This window comes from Bidens hawaiensis, unplaced genomic scaffold (genome assembly GCF_021521415.1).
Source record: "Bidens hawaiensis isolate Kalapana, Puna unplaced genomic scaffold, B.hawaiensis_p1.1 tig00000055_1, whole genome shotgun sequence".
NCBI classification, from domain to species: Eukaryota; Viridiplantae; Streptophyta; class Magnoliopsida; order Asterales; family Asteraceae; genus Bidens; species Bidens hawaiensis.
In genome coordinates, this window is record NW_027491016.1 from 2,270,863 (window position 1) to 2,298,097 (window position 27,235).

The window sequence follows — 27,235 nt, forward strand, 5'->3', positions numbered from 1 at the left end:
TTCCATTTTTGTCATCATAAATAAAGTTTTCTGAAATATCTCATACAAACTTGTCTTTGACGACGTGTTAGCCTTCAACTTGTCTTTCACGACATGCTAGCCGACTGTTAGCCTCTAACGTGTATTTCACGACATGTTTGCCATATTAATTGTTTTTTTTAATATTACACTATTATAATTAATTTTACTCATATTTAGTTTTTTAATAACTTGTAATGTATAAAGTTTTATAAAGTTTCAAATATACCGTTGAGACATAGTTATTTTTATCTATGTGTTGGCATAAACTTACTTAAAATGAGTCTGGTCAAATTTTATTAAACATTTATTGAACACGTCGATATCAATTTGACACTCGGTTTTGAGTAAAATTTATGACAACATGTAGAAAAAATAAACACGTCTCGAAGTATATTCGAAATTATATGTAAATTCATATATTACAAGTTATAAAAGAAAAACCAAACATGAACAAAATTAAATAATTATAATACTGTATATTAAAAAACAATTAATAGGCCAAACATGTTTTGAAAGACGCGTTAAAGACTAGCATGTCGTGAAATACGCGCTGAGGCTTAACACGTCGTCAAAGACGTGCTTGTAGATGACATTATTCAAAAATTTTATTTATGAGAACAAACATGAAATCTCTATCTATTGATTGGATTTTAAGAGTTTTTATTAATAAAGGTTTAGGGACATAGTAACCCCACTAATAGGTTGTAATGATTGCTTTAGATAAATATGAAAATAGATTCTTTAAAAATATATGTATATATTTGTAATCGCTCTATATAAATATGAAAAGGCTTGTTGGATTTAATAATTATAACTAAATGCGCTAATAATTCTAATCGAGCTTACTCTGACCAGTGATTTCAAATTTAAAAAACCTACTTTTATTGGTTCTTCGTTAAACATAACTTAATGACGCTTAGTTTTTTTCGAATTAGCTTATTCCGACCGGTGATTTCAAATTTAAAAAACCTACTTTTATTGGTCCTTCGTTAAACATAACTTAATGACGCTTAGTTTTTTTCGAATTTCAAGCTGATATTTTAGGGTTTTTAATCAGAAGAAAGATACGAGCCAATTGATATAAAGCGTTGTTCGAAACGGTGATCTATACGATGAAACAAGCCTTCAATTCAAGAGTTTTAGGCCTTCCAAATTTAAAAAATAAAAAATCTACTCTCATTTTGTCACGAAGGAGACTCAAACCATTCACATAAATTATTACGAGACGTTTTTCATATACGTAGTAGTAGTAGAAGAGGTACACAAACCGGCTTAAAACCCAAACCTGCTTTGAATAAAACCGGTTTGGTTTAGTCAACAAAAGTTAAAACCAGTTTATGATCGGTTTCTATTCAGGTTGAACCCGGTTTCATGACAAGTTACAATAAGTTTCGGTTCGGGTTTTGACTGGTTTTTGGTCGGTTTCAGTTTGGTTAACCGGTTTTGGTAGAGAAAATTACGAACCGGTTCCGAACATACAATTTCAATCGGTTTCAAACCGTTTCGATTTCCGGGTCAGTTCTATTAACCGTTCACCCACCTCTATGTAGTAGTGACGCGACGTGACGGTTTGCGCTCTTACGATGTATTCCCGAGTTCATTTATGATGGAAAAAAATGAAATTGATGGAAAGAAAAAATTGTTGTGTTCCTGATATTTTGTTTTAAAGAAAGAAAATTGAAGAAATTATATTCTCGAGTTTCATTAAACAAAAGAAAATAAAACAGATGTAAAGAAAATAAGAAGAAATAAAAAGTAAATTTAATAAAAATGTTTTCTTTCCAATTTAGAAAGAAATAGAAAGAAAGAAATGAAAGAAAAAAGGGAAAGAAAATTTTTTCTTTCCTTTTGTTTTCTCTTATTTAATTGAACTAGGAAATATCTGAATTTTTATAAATAAAAGAAACATTTAAGAGCCTTCTTAGTGGGTTCTTCAAATTATGTGAGGGAGTTCTCCATATTTTAGAAATTATTAAAAATGGTTGTGAGACAAGAAAGGAGAAAATGTTATTGTTTATGAACAAATTTGGAGAAACACATTCTTCACCTTTGTAATTTTATACTCTAACATTATATATACATCTCAAATAGAAGACGTCGTTGTTTAGATGTGTTTTCGCGTGAGACGATTCGGTACGGCCGGCCCCCTTCTTGCCTTCTTCCACATAATAATATCTTCCTCTCTCGCATTCAATTCATTTCCAATCTAATTACCAACACACACAATGGTTGTGGGTATGATGAAGTGGAGGCCATGGCCACCGCTTTCATCCAAGCAATTTCAAGTCAAGATCACCATCCACCACCTTCAAGGCTATTCTTCTCAAACCGGGTCTCCGAATTTGGCCGTTGAAGTTAAGTGGAAAGGGTGTAATAAGTCCAACAATCGATTGAGTTTCAGACGGAGGAGTGTCAGGAGGAACGTTACGAAACATGGGTCGTTGAAAGATGATGGGATTGTTGAATGGAATGAAGAGTTTATTGCTGTTTGTGATTTGTTGGGGTTCAAGGATGGTGGGCTTCAGTTTCATCATTGGGATGTTGCATTCCAGGTGTTCGACGTAAGTCCTCAACCAAAAAGTTTCAATTTTTTGTTGTAAAAACATAGAATTTATAGTTTTATGATCTCTTAATCAAGAAACTTTATTAAAATTATGGGTTTTCATATAAATTAACACCCTTTATGGGGTTTCAAGTTTTAAACATGTTCAACATATAATTAGACTGTATATCAGCATATTCTTAATTTTTTTTAGTTTTTTTTTTTAAAATAAATAAACTATTTCTCATTAAATCAAAACGATTAAATAGGCAACAAGTGGCAGGCAAACGATTACATATTCTTAATTTTTTTTAGTTTTATCCGCAAAAACGCCTCGTTAGACTGCTGCTAGTCATCATGATCATGATCATGATCATGATTGTGATCATATAATAATTAGAGTTCTCGAACTATCTTTGATCTTGATAATTTGATATAATATTATTGGTATTTGGTATGATAATTGGTATGATCACTTGATGATCAATGATGCCCAACATGCTTTAGGCCGAGAGTCATACACGTATTATGCTTTTAGTGATTTGATTAGATTAAAGAATGAAAAAAGTTACTCCACGAGCTTTCTGATATTGAACACAAGCTTTTGTCAATTAAAGAAGGTAGCCTTTTTAGTATTTTACGAATTTAAAGCGATAGTCGTCTTTTGATTATTTGTAACGATTGCCTAACGTGCCGTTCATACAGAGTTGCTATTAGCATGAATGATGACTGCTTTAAAAGCCTTTCTTTAGGTATTTAGATTAGATGATGGGGTGTTTAGAGCTCCTAATATTATACTCTACCTGCCAAAGTTGACTTGTAATATAGGAATACCTTACCTCAAGGATATAGTAAGCAACCTGCCCCAAACAACTTACTTTATCATATTTCTCTACAGAAAGAAGCTTCCTTTTGTCTCTTTTTGTATTAAAGGTGTTTTCTTTATACAAATACCAAACTAATACACAAATACCTGTAAAGAGACTATAATGGGTTGGGTCAAATAGAGCCAATGACACCTTTGGGCCAAAGCCCACTTGATTTTTATGTATAATCAGACTAAAAGTTTGTTTTCATTCAGGGATCAAATCAAGAACCAAAGAAAAGATATTGTGCTGTTGGAACTGGATACCTTGCAGAATTTGCTTCATCTTTTGAGCGAAACGAGACCGATACAAACATTCATCTTTCAGCTTCTACTGGAGTCACAGAATGTGAACCGATACTTTGTGTAAGTTGCTTAAATATATCTTTTGATAATAAATGTGCCGTTAATTTCATTAATATGCAGATATCTTTGAGCATGCAAGAGCTGAGGATTGTACAAGATACTACAGAACAAGCACAAAGATCAGTTATACAAGATGAGCCTGCAAGCATTAAATCTGGTCTTCAGAAAGTGAAAATCTTCAGGGGTATATCAGTCAATGGGGCTAAAAAAGCATGTCGTGAAGACGAGGGTACTGGTAGTGATGGAAAAGGCTCAGCCAGAGGTTATGATGCTGACTACCCGTTTGACACTGAATCACTTGAAACAGATGAACTTGACTCGGAGGAAGTCAAAGATGAAGATTCCATTGTTAGAAAATCTTTCAGTTATGGAACTCTGGCTTATGCGAATCATGCTGGAGGGTTATCTCACTTCAATTCAAGTTCTAGTGAAGACGAAGATTGGTTATACTACCGGAATTACAAAGAAGAAACCGAGTATTCCAAAGATTCCATTATTGATCCTGTAGAAACGCATATCCCAAAACGTAGCATATTCCCCTGGAGGAAAAGAAAGTTGAGTTTTAGATCCCCAAAAATTAGAGGCGAACCGCTTTTGAAAAAAGATTCTGGAGAAGAAGGCGGGGATGATATTGATTTTGATCGAAGAATGATGAGTCCTTCGGATGAGGTAATGTTTTTTCCAAATCCTTATATAACTTTGTATTCAATAAAGTAATAAATATAGGGTTTGTATCTCTTCAGAACTGGAGTTTTGAAATGATCCTGATTATAAACGTGGTTATATGTAGCTTTATTTGACCTTTGGTTATAAACATGGTTGCAGCGTAAAAGTGACGTGGACACGAATACAAACCGAGCTTTAATCTCTGAATTTGGAGATGACAATTTTGCAGTAGGTAGGTGGGAGAAGAAGGAAGTGATAAGCAGAGACGGGCACATGAAGCTTGAGACCCAAGTTTTCTTTGCTTCAATTGACCAAAGAAGTGAACGAGCCGCAGGTGAGAGTGCATGCACCGCGTTAGTTGCGGTTATAGCCGACTGGTTCCAAAACAACTGGAATGAGCTGCCAATCAAGTCACAACTCGATAGCTTAATCCGAGAAGGGTCATTAGAATGGAGAAATCTTTGTGAAAGTGAAGTTTATCGGGAATGGTTTCCAGATAAACATTTTGACCTAGAAACGGTTATCGAAGCCAAGATCCGGAATCTTCATGTAGTTCCTGAAAAATCATTCATTGGGTTCTTTCGACCTGAAGAGATTAAAGAGATTGATCTACAATTTCTTGACGGTGCCATGTCGTTTGATGGCATATGGGACGAGATAAGTAACATCGGGTCGAGTTATACTGAAAACATGAGCCCATTGGTTTACATCGTAAGCTGGAATGACCATTTTTTCATGTTGAAAGTTGAACGAGATGCGTATTATATTATTGACACGTTGGGTGAGCGATTGTATGAGGGGTGTAATCAGGCTTACATGTTGAAGTTTGACAAAGAGTCTGTAATTGAGAAGCTACCGGTTGATGATACTAAAAAGTCGAATGAGAAGGCCGGTGTTGAGAAAGATTCTAAAAAGTCGAATCAGAAGGCCGGTGATGAGAAAGTCAACGAAAGTCAAAGTGGCGAGACGTCGTTGGCGGTTGTAAGTAATGGCAATGAGGTTGTGTGCAAAGGGAAAGAGTCATGTAAAGAGTATATTAAGAGCTTTTTGTCAGCGATCCCGATAAGGGAATTGCAGGCTGATTTGAAGAAAGGGTTGATGGCTTCAACGACCACTGTCGTTCATCATAGGCTGCAAATCGAGTTTCACCACACGAGCTGCGGTTCGGTTCAAGCAACACTGGCTATTAGCCCCGGTATGACTTAACGGTTGTTTTTGTAGCCTAGCATTCGGCCATGTTTCAAATGTAAATGTCTAATATACTAATATAAGGCTGTTTGAATAATATTTAACCGTCCAACTGAATTTAACTAACTAATGAAAATATTAGATAAAAACTAAATATGTAAGCAAACTGACTTATCAATCACACGTTTAGGCTAAATATGGAACGGAGTAAAAAGATTACAAAATTTGGGGAAAATTCTTGATTGGTGGAATTGGGCTTTAAATCAAGGATTCGGGTTTGACAACTAGGTTGAAATGCTGAATCGTTTATTGCTGTGTGCCATGATCTGGCTCGTTGGGACCTTTACGCTCGCTGGTTTCGAGTTCTTAAGTCCCAACCATAACCCAAGTTATGCCAGTTTGAAGTTTGGGCCTTTGCTGCTTTGTTTCCCTTGTCCAGCTAGTCCAAATATGAGTCTGCTAACTCTTCGAACAACTCATCGTGCAATGATTCAGCGGTCCAATTGTATTTAAATAAAATAGTATGACAATGAAAACAAATTCAGTACATGGGATCAAAAAAATATCAACAGCAAAAGGGACATATGATCAAACCATTCTCATTACACTTGTTACACTTCTCCCGCAACAACCCGTCACCGGAATCCACCTTCCGACCACCACTGCAACTAAAACACACCACAAACCGAACCCCGGCACACCCTTCGCATGGCCCTTCCGACATATTTAGCGGAATTCCATCCAGAAGCGGGCGGAATCTCCCTTGTTCATGCAACCGCAACACTTCCTCTGCTCCGCCAATGTACCTCCCCTTTATAAACAACCTCGGTGGCACCGTCTTCCCGCCTAGTATCCTAAACAGTTCTTCTCTAAAATCTAAATGCATCTATAGATCGTGTTCGTGATATGATACCTTAAAACTCTCGAGTAGAAACCGAATGCTCGAGCAATCCTCAAATGTCTTTCGGATGCTTCTGAGTCCCGTCGTATACAGAATCACCGACTCGCTTCCTCCCGGTGGACAGATTCGTTCAAAATCCAAAAGCGGATTATCGATTTCTTTCAATTTAATCGACTTTAACGGCCTTTCACCGATATCACACAAAACCCTTTTCTTCCTCTCTTCTTCTTGAGCTCTAACCTCCATAACCGCCTGCTTAAAAGCAGCCAAAAGCTTCGGATCAAACAGCGTGTCGGAATCCAAATCCGGAGGCCGAAAAGACAAGATCTCAATCTTCGAGTCCTCGTCAACACCCGAGCCAACTGAGGGTCGAAGATTTTCTTTCTCCGCCTCAACAAAACCCGTATCGGATCCATCCTCATCTTCAAGATCCTTCATGAGCTCGGATACATCGATAACTTCATGTCCTTGACATAGTTCTTCTTCAGAAACCAAATGGGTTTCAATTTTATTGCTCGATTTCGCAAAGAAGTTGTCGATTAACCCGACCGCTGAATGAACATGGAGGATTCGATCGGGTTGCAAGTGCCCAATTGTTTTAATCGTCTTCAGTTTCTTCATAAATTTCCCCTTCACACTACTCATTTTGTTATTATTGCTCTTCTTGACCTATACATACAAAAATTATATGTATATATTGGTTAACAGTATTCAATTTCTTTAAGAATAATATGGGTTAGAATATAGAAGTGAAGAGTGTTAGGTTGTTTATGGGTTTAACGGCTATAAAGTTTAGGAGGGTGTATATTTAAATTTAATGGTGATCAGGTGATATGAGGTCCACTGTAAGCTGGAGTCACGATGGTTTTGGACCGTCGGATGGAGCTGTTTGTTTACTTTGGATGTTGATTGGTGGTAGTAGGCAACGGTCGAGCCGGGGAGACTTTTTTTATGAAAACATAAGTTTGACAATTTCTTTTGGCCAACATTTCTCAGCATTTATTTTTCGTTTTTTTAATTTTTTTATAATATGCTATGAGTTTTTTTTAAAAGAAGAACACTTGGCTAAAACCCTATAAAGCTCTCATGGACGTTTGATGACATAAGGTCTAATCCACCTAGTGGCTAGTGGTGCTTCACCCAAACTTAAACCCGGGAACATGGGCGAAGGATTATGAGGGCCATGGGTGCCCCCCCCTTTTTGCGCAGTAATGTAAATTTATGTTGTTTTCGTCAGAAAATTTTTATACCTAGTTTAAATTTACTCGTTTTCGACTGAAAATTTGAGCCCGACCCCTCTCGTTTATCAATGTATTTATACATTTTGAATCCGGCCTCCCCGGCATTCTCGCTCAAGCTTCACCCCTGCCTGGGAATATGATACATGAGTGGGATTCGAACTCACTACGTCAACCAATAGAAACCCTAAAATTTACGAGATGGAAATGAAATTATATGAATTAAGTGCTTTTTAAAATCAAAACCAAATTGTTTAAAATCATGAAATTTGAGAAAATTCTCAACTTGAAATGGGGTCCAAACGAGGGCAAGAAGGGAAAAACTCGTAGGGTTAATTCCCAAAATAGCCTAATTTTAGAGAGAAATTTCAACTATAACCCTTTAAAATTCAAATTTCTCATTTGTCCCTTTGCTAACTCGTCTTCGCCTCTATGTTAGAAAATCGAGACGACATGTTTCTTAATTCACCGCCTCATATCCAGATTAACTCATAACTCGTCGTCTCTCCTCCATGTTAGCTCAAAACATATCGTCTCCCCTCCATGTTAGCTCAAAACTCGCCGACAACCCGACGTGTTAGCTAAAAAATTAAATCTAATATTAATATATCTTGTTATTTAAAAAATTATATCTAAACAAGCTACACATAAAATGATTTGATGGTATGCATGAGTTTTCTAAATCATATTATCATTCAAAATCTAATATACAAGAACTTAAAATTCAATAAAAATTAAAATATTCAAATATTTTTTTAATTAAGTTTTGGATCCATGTTTAACTAATATAGTCCTCAAGTGAAAGTCTTAATGTTTCTTTTTTTGCTTCATCTTTAGTTTTGCAATATTTTTAATCCGAACTTATAAACTATTGAAAATATTTTGACTATATGATTATTTCTATATTTTCAAAACACGACATATACCTAATTATTTAAGCCCGTCTTATATCCGTCAGGTGATTACTCGTTGGCTAATTACCTTTTGGGTATCGAGCATACAGACATGTGGGTTTTTGGTATATCGGTTAATTTATTAATAATACCCGTCGGGTATACCGGGCTCAAAACCCATTGGGTATCTGCTGGTTTTGAGAAAATATAACTAATTATATAATCATATAATCAAATATTTTCGAAACATTATAAGTTCAGATTAAAAAGATTGCAAACTTAAAATGGTGAAGCAAAAACAATTACCCAATAGTAAATTATTCACTTTTTAACGGTTTATCAATTAATGAAATTCATGAATAATATTTTAAGATTATAATTTTTTTAGTAAATATAGTAATTGTAAGTGTATATATAAAATTAAAATAAAATTTATATTGTGTTTTGTTTTGCTTTGTTTTCTTCTTCTTCTTTTTCTTTAAGAAATTGCCATTAGTAAAGGCTACATTGTACTTTTTTATTTGTAGGAATTGTCATTACTAATGGCTACAATGTATTTTTTTTAACGCAAATTGCCAATCCTAATGGTGATATCTTCGAAAATCTAGACATTCTCTTACACACCTATTGTTTCAAAGCTTATCGCCATTTGTATTGGAGGTAGCATTATTTTTAAAAGGATTTGGAGACAATATTACTTGTACTAAAAGGTGATAACAACCCTACTTTAAAAAAAAAAATTCAATATCCCATTGATTAAAATCATGAAATTTGAGAAAAATGTCAGCTTAAAACGTGTTCCAAACTATGACAAGAAGGGAGAACATCCTGTCACGGAATGTTATTTTTATCCCACTTGTGTTTATATGTTAATACTTGAATTATCTCCCAATCAAATAATCATTAAGCAAACGTTTTTTTAGGTTTTGCGAAAAGGTATTTCTTTATTTATTCTTCAATATCTTTTAGGTTTTGCGAAAAGGTATATTCCAGTTTTCTAATTAAGATATGCATAACAATGAGTGTGAACGGAATAAACTTAATTCGTCTAATTTATCCAACAAAATCGTTGCCCAAAAACAAGGAAATATAGGCAGAACTGCAGAACTAACAAGGCAACAAATTAAAAAAATAGTTGCATATAAAAGTCTAAATCAAAAGAAATTTGATACCAAGATGTTGGAAAACAACATTTATCTTTAAGTGGTGAGGGTTCAAGTCTCATGTTGGACATAACGATAATAAGATAAAGATAGGAAAACTGCACAAATATTATTTCTTATTACACTCATTTTTATGCGTAAACATAAGGCTCAATCTTGTAGTGTACGTGTAACATTTAGCAGTTAAAACATATATAAGGTTAAGAACATTTTTAAAACTAATGATATGAAATAAATATTGATTACCATGACATCTTCAAGCACAATTAGCAAAAGTTACACGTATGACATACACAAACAGATCACGACATGTTTCCTCGGACCAATATATCGTGAAAATTACATTTGATAATTATTATACACCTAATAAATAACAATGTATACTTATAAAATGTCAATTTAAGAAATTGTACAGAATCTAAGTGAATATTCTAATAATGAGATTTACATATTTACAACCCACACGTCCAATTTGTTAATAAATAATTACTAAGTCAACGTGGTTAAATTGATACAGGCAATCTTCCGACACATTGGACAAGTTGGATGAGCCTTCAACCACGTATCTATGCACTTGACATGAAACAAATGGCCACATTCCGGAATCAACCGGACGACATCCGTTGGTTTATAATCCTCCAAACATATTGAACAACCCGTGCCCTTGACATCCGTGACGGTGTCAGGTTTGTGAGGAGTTGTTATCTCACAGTAAACAAACGTAGGGAAAGTTACAAGGACATCATCATCAACACCCTGAGAGAATCCTACGAGGTTGCTGTCGTACCTATAATTATAGGCGATTGTGACTTGTGGACGTGGTTGAGAGTCCTTGCACCGACAAGTGACGTAGGTGATGATTATTAGGAGGATCACCGTGAAGAAGAATCCGATTAGGTATAAGTAGTTATGGCTTTCTTGAGGATTATTGGCGGCGTCCGGGGTTGTGTATGGTGGTGCTACTATGTCCATTGTGATGATGATAATTTTGTGTATAGGAAGATTTGGAGAGTTGTGAAATTTTCATATGAAAACTTGTATAGAACATGTTATCAAGTTGATAACGCAAATGTGTGGCTACTAGGTCTTTGTATAGACAAAGTCAAAGTGCAGCATATGGTTGTAGCATGTAAATAACAAGTAATTGAAATATAGTTTCTTTAGCGTTTCATTTAACTCAAATAAATAAAATGGCATTTATTAAAAATCACATTAGATCATATTTATCCAATAAAAATTTAATATCAAAAGTACCTATTAAATATGCATAGAATTTCTATATTTAATTATTGAACTCAATTACTCATATACTACTTTACAATCTAAAGTCTTATACAAGTTATAATTGAATAAATAACTATTACATTAAATTTGACGTATATATGATTTTAGATTCATATTTTTGTGAAACTAGCCTATAGCAAAACAATAAGAGAAAGACATGTAGAGAGAAAAAAAGAGATTTCATTAATCAAATGTAGAATACATCAATTTATATATTATATAAGAAAACCCATATTGTACCATTTTTGTTTATTAAGATACAATAATCATCAGGTACATTTTCTTTTGTTTATGCTTATTGGTGTATAAGAATTAAATCCTTAAGATGTAATTAACCTTTTAAGCATTCACGTGTTAGGAACTTTTTAAGAGTTCCAAATATACTTAACATATAAAATAATTATAACGTATTCAAATATGAATCTGTATACAACATGAGTCATAGTAATGTAAACTTTCAGTATCAACTGAATCACAATATTTATTAGACACATATCAATTTTCTCTTCGTATTACCAGACAATTTAGGTATCAGAAAGTCATTGCTTTCACCATTGGAGAATGCGTCTTCTCAAAATCAATCATGGATCTTTACAAGATTCTTGTGCCACCAATTTTGCCTTATATCACTTAGTTGAATTTTCATAACTCATATAAGAGATCCGTTTGTATCTAACACGTTACAACTTCTGTTGTACGGACTACTGGTTCAAAAACTTTCCGTTATTTAGAGAATATAACTCTGTCCTGTTTGCGTCTTTCCACTTTGGTCAATCATTAATATGTTTTTATTCATAGGCAGATCTTAAATATTGATCCTCGTCATTCCATAATTGTAAACGCTATATTGTATAAAAAAAATATGATGCTGATTTTATTTCGATTCCATATATCTCATAGACATGATAAAATATAATGAGATCTCTTTATTTTCAGGTACCTGAGGTTCTTCCGGAACCATCATATCTAATTTCTCTTTAAGAGACCTTAATGTTGTACCTCGATTGACCATCTTCATTATTTGCTCCAATTTTCAAGGAATTATTATTCTTGAAATCTACTAGTTTACCACACTTCAGGCTTGTCTTAGACTCCCTAGTCATTATCAATGTATGGTCGTCCTTCCGGGACACTTAAATTAATTGGAGCATAAGTAGTTGATTTATGTGACTTAGCCACTCTACATAGGTCAGTGAACGCGCCTGATAATTGATTCACCAATTTTTCAATGAATTATCCTTTAAACTTTTTTTTTCATATATCTTACTTTGAGGATCAATGATAATTCAGTCATACTCATTCTTTTTTCAACTGTTTTTCGTCACCCCTGATGTTGGGACTTTTAGTTCATTTAAAGTGAACCAATTAGCCGTAAACATATCTCTCATAAATGACTCTAAGTATTTACTCATAAGTTCATGCCAAATACATATTCCCAACTTCATTTGAGTTCTCATCTTTGTGCGCTGTGGTGGATCTCATTGAATATGTATCGCACAACTAAAAAACCATAGATGAGAAATATTTGGTTCCTGATAAAAAAACCCAATTTTAATGGGGAGTAAATGTTATAACTTGTTAGCTAGATGTGAATTAGTTTTAAGACATATAATATCATATGTGCTCATATAAAAACATGAATCTTTGCTCTCGTAATCATTGTCTTTGCAACCAATTATAAAAGTTGAATAACTACGACATCCCTCGATTTCGGGTCAAATGGTATTTATTTTGTATCTGTTTTTATGTTGTAAACCGACCCGATTTATATTCCGAACATTTCAAATATATAAAATATTGGATTTATGTTACTAAAACATTCCCTCTTGTCAAATTTGAAAAACCCCTTTTACGGATTCGGAAATGGACTTAAAACGCTCAAGATACATCAAAAACGAACTTCCGGACGCGAACCGACGTGCTGACCAGCAACAGATCAGCAGCAGCCCCATTTTTGTTTTTTTTTTTGTTGTTTTGTGACTTGTCTTGACCCCTCTTGCATGCAAACCTTGATATTACACCCCATGCTTGACTCTTTCAACCCACCCTATATATACACCCATATCCCCTTCATTAATCCTTGCTCATTCATCTATTTCTCTTCCAATTCTCAAGCATTCAAAGGTGTTTTTCATATTTTTTTGGCAGTTTGACTTTCCAAAGTCAAACTGACCATAGTCTTACATTATAATCAACTTGTTAACACTTATTTATACTTGAAGATTGTTATACAACATATATATAATAGCACCCTTTGTACCTTCGGTGGGCATTTCTCGGTCTCGGTCTGTTAAGTGTCCGGCCCATAAGACAAAGCTACACGGAGGACTCGTAGTAGTCCTTAATTATATATATTTTTCACATCTAACTATCAAACTTGTTATACTTGTTTAACTTCTACTCATCTTAGTTCTATTTTACATTTTGAGTTCCATGGTTATGGGTTTGTAGAGACTAGCCTCGGTTATTCCGTAAATAGCTCCAAACCGGAAGCCGAACTCTTGTTTACTAGTTTGTTTAAATAGTTGTATAAACATGTTTTATGTAAGATTTGAGTTTCTAAAATCATTTTAATTAGTTCCATGGTTATGAGTTTGTAGAATCTAACCTCGGTCTTATCCCGAAACAAGGTCCGAACCGGAAACCAAACTTTCGTTTAAAGACTTTGTTGTTGACTTTTTGTATGTAAAACTTTGGTATTATTATTTATAAATTATTTTACAAGTTCTATGATGTTTGGACATGTGGTAACCATTCTTGGCCTTATTCCAAGATAAAAACCGAACCAAACCGAACTAAACCAAGTTTACTCGCTTAAGACACACAAGTGTGTTTTTAACCATTAAAGCTTATATATTTCTTTAAAAATACTTTATAAACTGATTTTAATTATTTTCACAAAGTACTCGGAATGTTGAATCCAACTTGATCTTATAACAAAGTTTGGACCGATTAAACCGAACACTCGCTTAACGGACGTTGTTAGTTCTAAAACAATAGAACTACATACTTGGTTAAGTCTCTTTTAGATTTATTGAGTTATCTCGTACATTTATTATTTTGGGAAAGTTGACTTTGGGTTTGGTAAAGTCACTAAGACCCGAACCGACCACCCGAACACTCGTTAAAACCCGTTTTAGTATCTATATTATAAAGGGACTTGCTTTCTTACATTTTTACCCACCTTATTACTTAACATAGGTTGAGTAAAATTAAGGGCTAGATACTTTAACCCGGTTTTGAGCAAACTTACATTTTTAAAGGACTATTATTATAATTTCTTAAATATTTACATTTTAAACCTTAAACTTTAAATTGTTTACATTTCTTATCATTTATTTTCGTTTAAAGACTTCCAAGACAACTTTTCTAATACAAGACTTCTTCTCCTTTAGGCTTCGTTTGTTAAACTCATCGTTCCGGTTAATCTCCAAATCATCAAATCTTTCAAGTTTATTACTTGAATGTGAGTACTTTCATCCCCCGTTTTCACTCTTTTATATTTTGGGGGTGACATTGCAAACTTATTCAAATCCAAATGATTTATATTTGAGTCTTAAACCACAAACTTTATTGTATACTTTACTTAAATAAATGCTTGATTTGGTGATTATATGCTTATATGCTTGAGTGCTAATGTGTTTACCGCTTTTGGATGGTTGATTCATAAATCCAAGTATATCTGGCATCCCCTTATAGAAAGGTGTCGTTAATGTATTCATATTAACGATTTCTTACAAAATCCGAGTATATTTGGCATCCCCTTATAGAAAGGTGTCGTTAATGTATCCTTATTAACGATTTCATTTATCTAAATTGTTGCTATTATTTATTGTTTTGTATACAAGTTCTGGAATTTTATATTATATATCTATTGTTCAAAAACTATGAAATGGCTCACCAACCTTTGTGTTGACAAAATCTATTTATGCAATGTTACAGGTTTGACTTTAGGTTGACTCGAGGACTTGAAGAAAAAACGTTATCGAGGCTATTAGGATATTAGCAAAATGAACATTATATTATTTACTATGATTTGAATTCGGTTATTGTATGAACAAGTTATGTGACTCTTTGTGTTTTTATGAATTTAAATTAGTTGATTAAATATTGTCACTTAATAGTGTCGTGTGCAATGAACAATCGGTTGTGCCCCGATGTTTTCGTCATGGTCCGGGTGTGACAATAACCGTCAACAAAAACAATCCCTATAAGAATATAGTCTTTATTAAGTTCAAACACTTTTCTAGTGATTATTAAGTGGATCCTTACTATCAAAACAAATGTCACAATCTGAAATAATGGGCTTGCTATCTCATTAGATAAGCCAAAATTCTCACAAACTTCAAGTTGTGAATTTGATAAACGTTTAGACGATGCATCGATTTTATAGCACTAAACGACGTCATTTATGATGTCCTTTATCACTTCCAGAATTTTTAGGGACTCTCACCCTTCATAGTCAATCACTTGATTTAATCCATCTAGTTTTTTAAAAATTTGAATAACAAGCAATTAAAACTAAACATGCGTGGTGCATAACTTTGCGATTAAGAAAATAAAACATCCGATCTAGTGATGTATAACTTTTATATATTAATGATATCCAGAAAAAACAATTAGTACGTATATGCATAGCACTTAAGGATTTAAAACAAATTAATATATTTCTTTATTCTTGGTCCCTACAAATTTATTATTAACATGCATAGACTTCATTAGGTATTTAGAAATTGCATGAACATGACTGGACAACGACCGTCACATGATATTCATTTATGATACGAATTCCTTAAAATCCTACTCATATATTTTCACGTATTGTCAAAATCCAATTATATTGTTTGGTAACACTTGAAACTTTGAATGTGTATTTCCTACTATACAAATATTTGTTAACAGAGTGATTAGATTCAATCATATCTTTAGAATTCACTTATATCATTATCAAACACAATGGATAAACATGTAAAATATTGTATAACTAATTAAATAAACCATAAAGTTATTGATATTGAACATATATAAAAACGATAGTTTATCAAAACTGTAGAATCAATTTATAAACTAAAGCTTTATAAAATATTAACCAAAAAACATATTCGGTTTATAATAATCAAGAATTAACATAATTATATCTAGAGACTAGAGTAGATCAAAGTTACTTATGGTGGACCAAAACCTGAAATATAGAATCTTCACAATTAAAAGAACATTTATTGAACTAATTATTTAAGTTTTTTTATTACAACGAAACAGAAGGCAAGCGGGTAACAAGCTGCGCCGCTACCTATTTCTGAATTGCAAAACCCAATCTTTTAAAAACTACATTTGCTGATCTTGGAGTCATAACATTACTATGCATGACTCGTTGAACTCGGTAAGTAACTCCACGACTTCGGACGCGAGGAAACCAAAAGAACATCAAATTGGCAATGGCACAAACCCACTAGAGTTAACCGACAAGGAAAAAAAAACCTAGATGGAACAAATCAATTAGGTCCCCGACTCATGAAGAGTTCTCTAGTTATAAATTATAATATAAGATGGAATAAGTTATAGTTACCTAACGGAAGAAGCAATTGAAATTTTCAGAACTCCCGATGAGGTTAGGATTTGTAGTCGATTTTCTAGAGATCATTAGATTGGTGCTCCACCGCCTTTTCGTGTTGAGTCTTCGTGCTGATAACGTGTTGTGAAACTAGCCTATAGCAAAACAATAAGAGAGAGACATACATAGAGAAAAGGAGAGATTTCATTAATCAGGTGTAGAATATAGTGAAATACAACAGGATACTTATTGATGAGAAAAACTTGAGGAAAAAGCTACATTCGAGATTATTTGTTTATTTATTTATTTATATATGTGTTTGTTTGTGTGTCCAATATAAATCATAACATTAATTTTTATGAACAATTTATATTATACGTTGGGAAAGTGTGATATTCTCAAAAGAATTGGGAAAGGATCTTTTAACATCAAGGCGGGTCAACTTTTAATGTTTCATTTAATAAAGGATGACGGGACCAACCAAAGTGGCCAACCTATGTTGGACCTAAACCCGTTGATGAGACCCGATTGAGGCTGGTTTCCCCAAGGATAAATATATATACAAATAGAAAAAAGTATTTATAAAAACTAATTACATGGGTTGTTCCAAGTAGTTTACACATATTACGAATTTTAAAGATATATATTTTTTATTTTATCTCTTCAGAGATGACATTTCAAACAGATAACATATTTAATCCCCGCTCATAGATGAGGTCAGAATGGAGAGAGCGAGGGAGAGGGACCGGGAGACGGAGAGAAGGGGAGAAAGAGAGAGTGTGAGATTATATTTCAATATATACATTTATTAATAGTTTTAATTTTTGTATAATAACCTTTAGGAATTTTGTTATTTCACACTAACTTAATAGAAAAAATAACCTCATCAAGGTTAAGACCAAACTTGTAACCCGTTTACATTAGTCTTGTTTAAAGTATATATGAAAAGTAAGAATTCAAGAATACTAATTAGTTATGTAATCTACCTATTCTAATAAAGTAAAATAGATGTAATACATTTTTTTTTCATATACACTATGTAATTATTTGTTTTACTTATAATTTTATAACTTGAATTATCCCGTATGTGACACGGGCTCTAAAACTAGTATATGTAATAATTATGAAAACAAAATTGTCAACTAAGATGAATTGCTAATAAAATTGAATTTTTTATTTTAACTATTATATAAAAACGTTATTAAATTGTAAGGTGAATTCAGATATTTTAAAACTAATTCTGACACTAAGTAAATTTCTTGATTTAATTCTAGCTTATGATCATTAACAATTATGGTGTATGATCCTTTAGTTGAACGATTTTATCAATACTACATGTCACGTCAATCAGGCATCTACTCTATGTAATGTCTAACACGCGTTATTGGGTGATTTGAGCCAACTTGCTACTCTAAGTGCACGTAGTTGGATCTTAGCGTGCGAGTGGTAGTGACATACAAATACAAAGTATTATTTGTTCCTTGTATTACAAACTAAAAATCTTTAGGGTTTTAAAATTGAAGAACTTTATTATAAAAGTTAATCTAATACGTACCGAGTAAACTTGACTTTAAAATCAGTAATCAAGCAGACAAACCATTCAAAAGTTTGATCAAACAAGTGTCGAATTAATATCATAGACAAGAACCCCTAGTGTTGAAGTTGAAGTTGATTTAGCGTAAACCATTCAAAAGATGATCGATCCCATGAAGCTCCCAAAGATGTCCACCGACCTGTCGTTTTATTACAAAAACTCCTCGTTGACCCTTGAATGCTTGTGGGTTGTAGTCGGCCAATAATTATTTTTTCATTTCTTGTTGTCTGTTGATCCATTATATTTAACATTGAAACCCATGGTAACCGGCCCACTGTATTATAAATCTAGCCCACTAAAATTCCTTTAATCCATTTCCATACCATTACCACGTATAGAGGTGAAAAAAAAACTGAACCCGGAACCGGACCCAAAAAAAAATCTCGGAATCGGGTTTTTTTATACATGTGTTTTTAATACCTGAACCCGTATCTAACCCTACCCATAGGGTACGGATAGGGTATGAATTTCAGTACCAAAACCCGTACCCGGAACCGGACCCGATTTGTACTCGGTCATACCCGAAAACCGGAACCGGTTCCATACCCAAGATGGGTTTTTCTAATACTCGAAATTACTTGAAAAATACCAAAAAATACTTAAAAAAGTGCAGCCTCTCAAAATACTTAATCTATACCCGAAAAAATACTTAGAAAAAGCCCGAAAATAGGGTTTTTCCAATACCCGAAAATAAGTTATTCGAATACCTGGTTTTAGAATACCCTGTTCTATACATGGCCCGAACACGATGAGTAGGGTATGGATTTTTGAGACAATACATGTACCCAAACCTTACCCAAGTATTGCGAATCCAATACCTGGTCATACCCAAACCTGGTTCCATACCTGAAGTGGAATATTAGAAAACTCCGATTTGTGCATCTTTAACCACGTAATCATATTTGAAAGTTGAAACCAATAATTATATTTTCTTTTTTGTTATACTTAGCCACCAGTCTTAAGATTAGCTTAGTTGCATCATTTTAGCTCATCTGAATTGGTGCGCCACTTTGGAAAACATTCTGACGGGATTCAAAATGATTTGAATCTCGTTGATTCTGTCCAACTTTAAGTGAATCATGTCTTTTTCGTCCAAATTTTAAGTGAATTCCGTCTTTTTCGTTCAAATTTTGAGAAAAAATTTTTTTTGTTCCATTCTCTAACACTCTTTCTCCCTCCTACAACATCTCTCTTCTTTTTTTCTTCTTCCTCGTCTTCATCGTTTTCTTCATCATCTCCTTCGAACCGGAATACCTCCGGCCACGAGTTGGCACATTAGGAGCATTAGCCACCTCCACCGGTTTAACGGCTGTCACCAGGGGCTCAACCATATTTTGCAACAAAACATCCAATGGTAACTCATCATGTTTTCATCCAAAATTTATTTGCTCCGCTTCAAAAAAGAAGAGGATGAGGAAGATGAAAAAAAGTGGAGAGAGGTTGAAGGAGAGAGAAAGAGTGTTAATGAAAATGACAAAAAAAAGAAGATATTTTCTTAAAATTTGGATGGAAAAAACGGGATTCACTTAAAATTTAAACGAAAAACGGGATTCCCTTAAAATTTGAACGGAGCCGACAAGATTCAAATAATTTTGAATCCTGTCGGAACGCTTCCCAAAGTGACACCCCAGTCCAAATTTCCTAAAACATTTTTGGAATTTTAAAAATTTAAGGGCTATTTTATGTCTTTCTCTAAAAAAAAGTGTCATTTTAGGAATTTTCCCAATTAAGATGGAGAACTAGACCAGTAGTGTCAGCCAGAGAATGTATATTTGACTCAGCTTTCAGATTGCTGGCTTGGAAGGATGTCTGTACACCCTAAAGGGAGGATTAGGCATTCGTCAAATGAATCAAGTGGAGGAGGATTAGACATTCGTCAAATGAATCAAGTGAATGAGGCCTTGCCTGTCACACCCCGACCAATGAAGGCGGAAACGTTTAGACGCGACATGATTGCTCATTACACAATGACACTATAAAGTTACAATATTTAAACAACTCATTTAAATCCATATCATCATAAATAACACAACAATTGTTTATACAAAATGCCAAATAGATAGATAAACAAATAACTTGTTCTTTTATTTTCTAATATCCTAAAGCCAAGATAATAAGTTTCTTCAAGTAATCCAATCAAGCTAACATAAAACCTGTAACATTGCATAAAATAGAGTTTGTCAACACGAAAGTTGGTGAGCAATTTTCATAGTTTTGGACAATAAGTATATAGTATGAAATCCACAACTAGTATATGAAAACAATAAATAATAGCAACAATTTAGATAATAAAACCGTTAATAAGAATACATTGACGAACCGTCAATAAGAATACATTGACGACAATAATGAATTCGTCAATAAGAATACATTGACGACACCTTTCTATATGAGGATACCATATATACTCGGAATTAACGTATGATCATACTTTGATGAGGCTACCCGCCTTAGCTTTCAATAGGCTACCCGCCTTAGCATTCAAGAATTTGCACATAATCATGTAAAGCATATAACACCAAATCGAGCATTTATTTAAGTAAACATATACAATACGTGTTGTGGTTTAAGACTCAAGTATAAATCATTTGAATTTGAATAAGTATGAAATGCCACCCCCAAAACGAAAGATGGAAAACGGGGGATGAAAAAGTACTCACATTAACAAGTAACTTGTAAGATAGTGTCGTGAATAATCGGAAAGATCAGTTTAACGAGCAAGACCTATATTAAACGGGTCTTGTGTTAGTAGGTAGTCTTGGAAGGGTTTAAAATAAAATACATGACAAATAAAGCAAATAAATAAAATTTAGGATTTAAAATGTATATATTTGAGGAATTAAAGAAACGAGTTTTGTAAAATAAGTTTACTCGAAACCGGGTCTCGGTATTCTATTCATAGTTTTTTTCTTTTTTTAACTCAACCTATGTTAAGTAATAATGTGGGTTAAAATGCGATATTGCAAAACCCTTGGTTATAAGAATACCAAAACGAGGTTTAAACGAGTGTTCGGGTTTGTCGGTTTGAGGCTTGATAATTGACCAAGGTCACAGTTAACATCCCAAAATAATAAATGTTATGAGATAACTCAATAAAATCAAAATAGACTTAACCAAGTATGTAGTTCTATTGTGAAGAACCTTAACGTTCGTTAAGCGAGTATACGACCTTATCGGTTCGAACTTGTTATAAGATCAAGTTGGTTACCGACATGCCAAGTATGTTTAGAAATTAACTGAAATTGATTTAAAATATAATCTTGAAGAAAAATATGAGTTTTGGTGGCTAAAAACACACTTGTGTGTCTTAAGCGAGTGAACTCGGTTTAGTTCGGTTTTTGGTTCGGTCCTAGACTCGGAAAAAGACCGAGGATGGTTACCACATACCCAATTACCATGGAACTTGTAAAATAACTTATAAATAATAATACTCAAATTTTACATTCAAAAAGTTAACAATAAAGCTTTTAAACAAAAGTTCGGTTTTTGGTTCGGTCCTTGACTCGGAATAAGACCGAGGATGGTTACCACATACCCAATTACCATGGAACTTGTAAAATAACTTATAAATAATAATACTCAAGTTTTACATTCAAAAAGTTAACAATAATGCTTTTAAACAAAAGTTCGGTTTTTGGTTCGGTTCTCAACTCGGGATGAAACCGAGGCTAGTCACCACATACCCAATACCATGGAACTTGACAAATATGAACAATAAACTAAAATATGTAGAAGTTAAGCAAGTATAACAAGTTATATGTTTACATTTGTTAAATATATAAACAAGGACTACAAAGTCCTCCATGTAACCTTGCCTTACTAGCCCGACATTTCAACCGGCCGAGACCGGAGAAATGAAAGACCGAAGGTAAACAAGGAGTGTATATTATATATATGTTATAACATCTAGCTTTAAGTATTGAGAAGTTAGTTAAAATGAAAGATTAGCTTATGAAGAACAACCTTAGAATTCAAGAATTTGAGAGAGAAATGAAGAAATAAGCAAGCACAAATGAAGAAGATGGGTGTGTATATATAGGGTAAGTTGAATGGATCTTTCATAAAGGGTGTTTCATGAAAATGGGTTGGTTATAGACCCAAGAAAGCACAAACTACAAATGGGTCCTTCAAGTCTCCATTTTGGTAGTTTTAGTCACTGGAGTTCGTTTTGAGCGTTTTCGGGGAATTTTAAGAACCGGAAAGGGTGTTTTTTTTTATCCAACAACTATAAAACAAATATTTAACATACAATTCATCATTTTGATAATATCGAAAGGTTCGGGATACAAAATGGGTCGGGTTTACATTAAGAATACAAGTATAAAATAACCCGAAATTGACAAATGTCACATTGCTCGACTCTTGGAGTTATCTTTAAAATCTTGAAATAAAAATTAATAGTCCTTTTTAGAATTTTCTTTTACAAGCAAAACAAACTTTCATTACCACAAACAAATATAACATTAGCTCAGTAAGACGGTGAACATAAACAACACACCTAAAGTAAAATGTTTGCTACCAAATCTATTTCTAAATTTTGAAAACTTCATAATGTTTGTCAAGGAAGACAATCTTTTTTAAGTTTTGTGTTGTCAAGAATTGCCACCGTAATAACTAGCTTCTCTTTAAGGGTCAGTTGGATCACTAACAGATCATTGTGACCCACTCGATCATCCGAATTTCACCTTCAGAAGAAAACCTATCGTATGTAAGAAAACCTCTTATCCCAACCTTAAACCCCACATTTTTATCACATGTAAGACTTGACCAGTTGAACTAAACCTTCTTTTTTAAATCAAAGGGCTTGAATTTCTCACCTGATCCAATTGAGCTACAAATAATTGACCCCTCATAATTAATTAATCTCTACTACAATATTGGAAAACAAATAAAATTTGCATGCACACCATAGCATATACATTATGCGTACATGTGTGCATAAAGCACACGCAAAAACATACACATGTCAAGCAAACCCTACCCTAGTTGCTCTTTCCCAAACATTCCCTGTCTTGGTCTATATCATCATCACTTCTTTGTTTGGAATCATCGATACACAAATTTATTCGGTTCAGAACCACAATATTTAATCACGGGAATAAAATTTGAAATTAATCAAGAAAAATTGGATTTTAATAATCTCAATTCAATACAATTGACCAATAATAATCCAAACTTAGCAAGTAGCTGTAATCGGTCCCAACTTTCATACAATTTGTTTTCACTAGACCTCTGTTAAAAAAACTTAACAATGTTAAGTGTTTCCTAAATTTCAAACTGATATTTTAGAGCTTTTAATTGGAATGAGGATACGAGTCGATTGATGTAAAACTTACCTGAAAACGTTGCTTCAAGCATCTTGATTTTTGTTAATTAAAAGATTAAACACCGGAATTGAAGCATCCTTTAGTCGTTTGGTCGTTTGGACTACCATTTTAAGGTACGTTTTACACAAAAACCCTAAAACATCAATTTGAAATTTAGAAAAAACTTAACGTCGTTAAGTTTTTTTTAACTGAAGTCTAATGAAAACAAATGATGTGAAAGTTGGACCGGTGACGACTATTTTCTAAGTTGAGATTATTATCGATCAACTGCATTAAATTGAGATTATTAAAATCCAATTTGCCATTAATTAAACATATCGAGTTGAATTCACCAAATTGGGCCCAGCTATATACATCGTCTGACATCGAACTCCACACAGTTTCAAACGATGAAATAACAGTCTTGATAAATAATTTTCAAAGTCGGACTTTTTTTCAATTAAAACAAACTTCTCAAACAACGTCGGCAAACATAGATTTACGGCACACCGGACAAGTAGGATGCACCTTGAGCCACGTGTCAATACACTTACAATGAAACAAGTGACCACATTCCGGCAACAACCGAATAGCATCCACCGGTTTATAATCCGCAAGACAAATCGCACAACCGGAGCTAACGTCATCCGTACTTACCAACTCAGAGTAAACAGACGTCGGAAACGTCATGATGACGTCATCATCAAGGAACTGGTGGTTCACGGCGACGTCATTGGTGGTGGGTAGTGGTGGCTGTGTTTCGGAGCACATGTGGCTTTTGCAGATGTAAGTGATGTAGAAGATGATGATTAGGATGAAGAAACCGAAGAAGAAGCCTAGACCGTAGATGTAGAGTGTGCCAGTGCCACCTTGGAATTGGTCGGTGTCGTTGGCGGTGTACGACGGTTCCGAGACGTCCATGCCGCCGGTGATGTGGGTGAGACTTGAGAGGAGAGGTGGGGAGCTCTCAACATATGAATACATCCATGGACACCAAAATATCTTAAAAAGGATTATTATACATTAACCTCCTTACAACTTATATAAGTCATAAGTTTTAAGTTATGACTTATGATTTATCAGCTTACAACCTTTAACTTTCTCAAATATCTTATAAGTTAAAAGTTATAAGTTATAAGTCATAAGGAGATAAAATAAGCAATCTCAAACACCCCTAAATACAATTATACCGGTTTTATTTTGATATCTAACGTTATTTTTTTAAGTAATGCGTTACTAAACATATAAGTATCACCAATAGGTATGTCAAGGAAAGTAGTTAGTTGTCGATGAGAATTTCAAAAATTTCGATGGCTAAACCATTGGTAATCTGTTGATATTTTTTTCAACAAATAGCTTTTTGTTTATTCTAATTTCCAAAATTAAATACGTATTATTCATTCAGTTTTATTACTTAACACGTCGTCCCGTTACGAACTTTCATTCATAACATTCATATAATTTGGATCCAACTATGCGTGCACTTATAATCTTAATGCTTGTGCCAGTAGATTACTTTTATGCTTCAAAAGTTTAGAAAACCATTCAAGCCACTCGTTTTATTTTTTGAATCTAATTTGAAAAGAGTTAAGATATTGAGAAAACAATTGAGCTAGACAACAATACCATGACAGAATGATTAATCCGAACAAAGGAAGAGAACAAAAAGAAGGAGCTAGTGTAGAAAATTTCCCAAAAGCTTCGTTCGGATAACAGGAAGAAAGGAATAGGTCAGTCATATGCACAACCTTTCTATAAAATCTGCGGAAAAAGACATTCAGGGAGATGCGTTTTTAAGAAAACTAAGTACTTCAATTATTGCAAGATGGATGGTCATAAGGATAAAGAATGTAGAAGAAAAGAAACTTTTGTTTGCTACAACTGCGGAGAACCTGGCCACATTCGTCCAGAATGCCCGAAACTGGCAAAGGTGTCTGACAACAAAGTAAAGAATGCATGTGGACTAAGAAGAATGCGCGAGCTTTTCTGCTTCTGCGCAAGAAGCAGTAATGAACCACCTTTAGCTCTGATTACTAACTTGTAATACCCTTGAAAAATAACCTTAACCAGACAGAAATATACATCTATTTTTTTTATATTTACTTGACCAACATAAGTGGCAACAACTTAACAACTTTTAACATCCATAAATACAGTATTAAGTTTAACAAAATGTTGAAGCAATGAAGACGATTCTTGTGTTCGGTTCGTATCATGACCTGATCCTCTTCCGGTACCATAAGCTTTTAGTTACCTGATAGTTACCACCATAAACATTTAGTAACTTATTATGTAAATGAGCCGTTGACTCCGAAGTGTGAAATAGTAAAATCATAAATTTGTCCGTCGCGTAACGTGGCAGATTTTGGAACCAAAACGTTGCGTAACATGACGGCTGATGAGTTTACTCTGGTCGGTTGCCTATCTCCCTCGCAGTTCAGGTGCCTATTCTTGCACTCTGCTGAAGTTAGATGGTGTCTAAATTTGCACTCCCCTAAAATTAGCAGGTGGCTAGATTTGCACACCTTTTATATTAGTATGTGTCTATGCTGCACTCCACTTAAGTTAATAGGTGTCTAAATTTGCACCCCTCTTATATTAGCATGCGTCCAGTTTTACACCCCTCTTATATTAGCTCTTTTATTAGCATGTGTCTAGTTTTACACCCCTCGTATATTAGCATGCATCCAGTTTTCTTTCCTTTCATAGTTCCGGTTTCTAACCTGAATTATTTGGCCCATTAAGTGTATTTCTATTATTAATTTACTCTATTTACTTCAAGGAAAAAAAACTCCTCTAATATTAGTAGTTCTTATTTTCTTTCCATTATTAATTCCGGTTTCTAACCAAATAATTTGGCCTGTTAAGGGTATTTCTGTCATTAATGTATTCTATTTACTTCAAGTAAAAACTCTTATTTTCATCTAAGCATAAACTACTTTATGGTTGGTATATAATCACACCTCGGCCTCTACGATGCCATGATCGTTTATGCCTTGGTTTAAAGTGTTGATGTCGGTCCTAGGCCATATAGACCATAGACGACCCGTTTACTTCATTCTTCTGATATCTATCACTTGCGAATGAATCCAATATTCCGATGCTATAGTCCAATTCCCCATGGCTATAGCCACGTTCTTTTTTCTTAGGGTGTCACCTTCGAGGTTATGACTCCATGAGTCATATACGCGTCGTTTTCGACAAGCCCTTTGTTTTTACTCTTTTTTAAATTCAATGTGCACTGTTCACTGTTCATTGTTTATTGTTCATTATTCGCTGTGCACTGCTCACTGTTCGATGTGCGCTGTTCACTGTTCATTGTTTGAACTCACTCAATATTTCAGTGTTAAGCATTATATGAAGATAACTACATTGGCATATGACTTAGCATAAATAAACGCGCTAACTAGCCACATACCTTAAAGCTTCCCTTTTAGTTTCGCGTCCCGTCCGGTTTGATCTCCCGAATTGCCACTCGAGTCGCCTACAATTCACAACCCGATTACTTATTAGGATTCATTTCCTTTCATATTCTATTTTATTAGCATATGCTAACATTTACCCAAGGAGTTCGTATTCTCCTTCTTATGGTATGTTAAACATTAAATTTCTCATTCAAGCATTTCGTCAAACACTTTATAGGCATGATTTCTAAGT

General features: G+C 33.9%; 5 protein-coding genes across 5 annotated transcripts; 1 reads left to right on the forward strand and 4 right to left on the reverse strand.

Moving 5' to 3' along the window:
* Nucleotides 1–2,246: 2,246 nt before the first annotated feature.
* Nucleotides 2,247–5,760, forward strand: LOC143624122 (uncharacterized). Its single transcript, XM_077094881.1, has 4 exons — nt 2,247–2,582; nt 3,645–3,794; nt 3,855–4,463; nt 4,620–5,760. The coding sequence occupies exons 1-4, from the start codon at nt 2,247–2,249 to the stop codon at nt 5,664–5,666; spliced, it is 2,142 nt and encodes a 713-aa protein (XP_076950996.1). The 3' UTR covers nt 5,667–5,760.
* Nucleotides 5,761–6,107: 347 nt separating this feature from the next.
* On the reverse strand, nt 6,108–7,452 carry LOC143635595 (uncharacterized). The gene has a single exon (XM_077103409.1). The coding sequence runs from the start codon at nt 7,192–7,194 to the stop codon at nt 6,535–6,537; it is 660 nt and encodes a 219-aa protein (XP_076959524.1). The 5' UTR covers nt 7,195–7,452; the 3' UTR covers nt 6,108–6,534.
* LOC143624212 (uncharacterized protein At3g28850-like) lies at nt 6,214–6,534 on the reverse strand. The gene has a single exon (XM_077094959.1). The coding sequence runs from the start codon at nt 6,532–6,534 to the stop codon at nt 6,214–6,216; it is 321 nt and encodes a 106-aa protein (XP_076951074.1).
* A 2,880-nt stretch (nt 7,453–10,332) lies between the features above and the next one.
* On the reverse strand, nt 10,333–10,815 carry LOC143624296 (E3 ubiquitin-protein ligase ATL9-like). Its single transcript, XM_077095018.1, has one exon. It carries the CDS (start codon nt 10,813–10,815, stop codon nt 10,333–10,335), a length of 483 nt encoding a protein of 160 aa, XP_076951133.1.
* A 13,237-nt stretch (nt 10,816–24,052) lies between these two features.
* LOC143624395 (RING-H2 finger protein ATL70-like) lies at nt 24,053–24,562 on the reverse strand. Its single transcript, XM_077095090.1, has one exon. It carries the CDS (start codon nt 24,560–24,562, stop codon nt 24,053–24,055), a length of 510 nt encoding a protein of 169 aa, XP_076951205.1.
* Between the last annotated feature and the right edge of the window lie 2,673 nt (nt 24,563–27,235).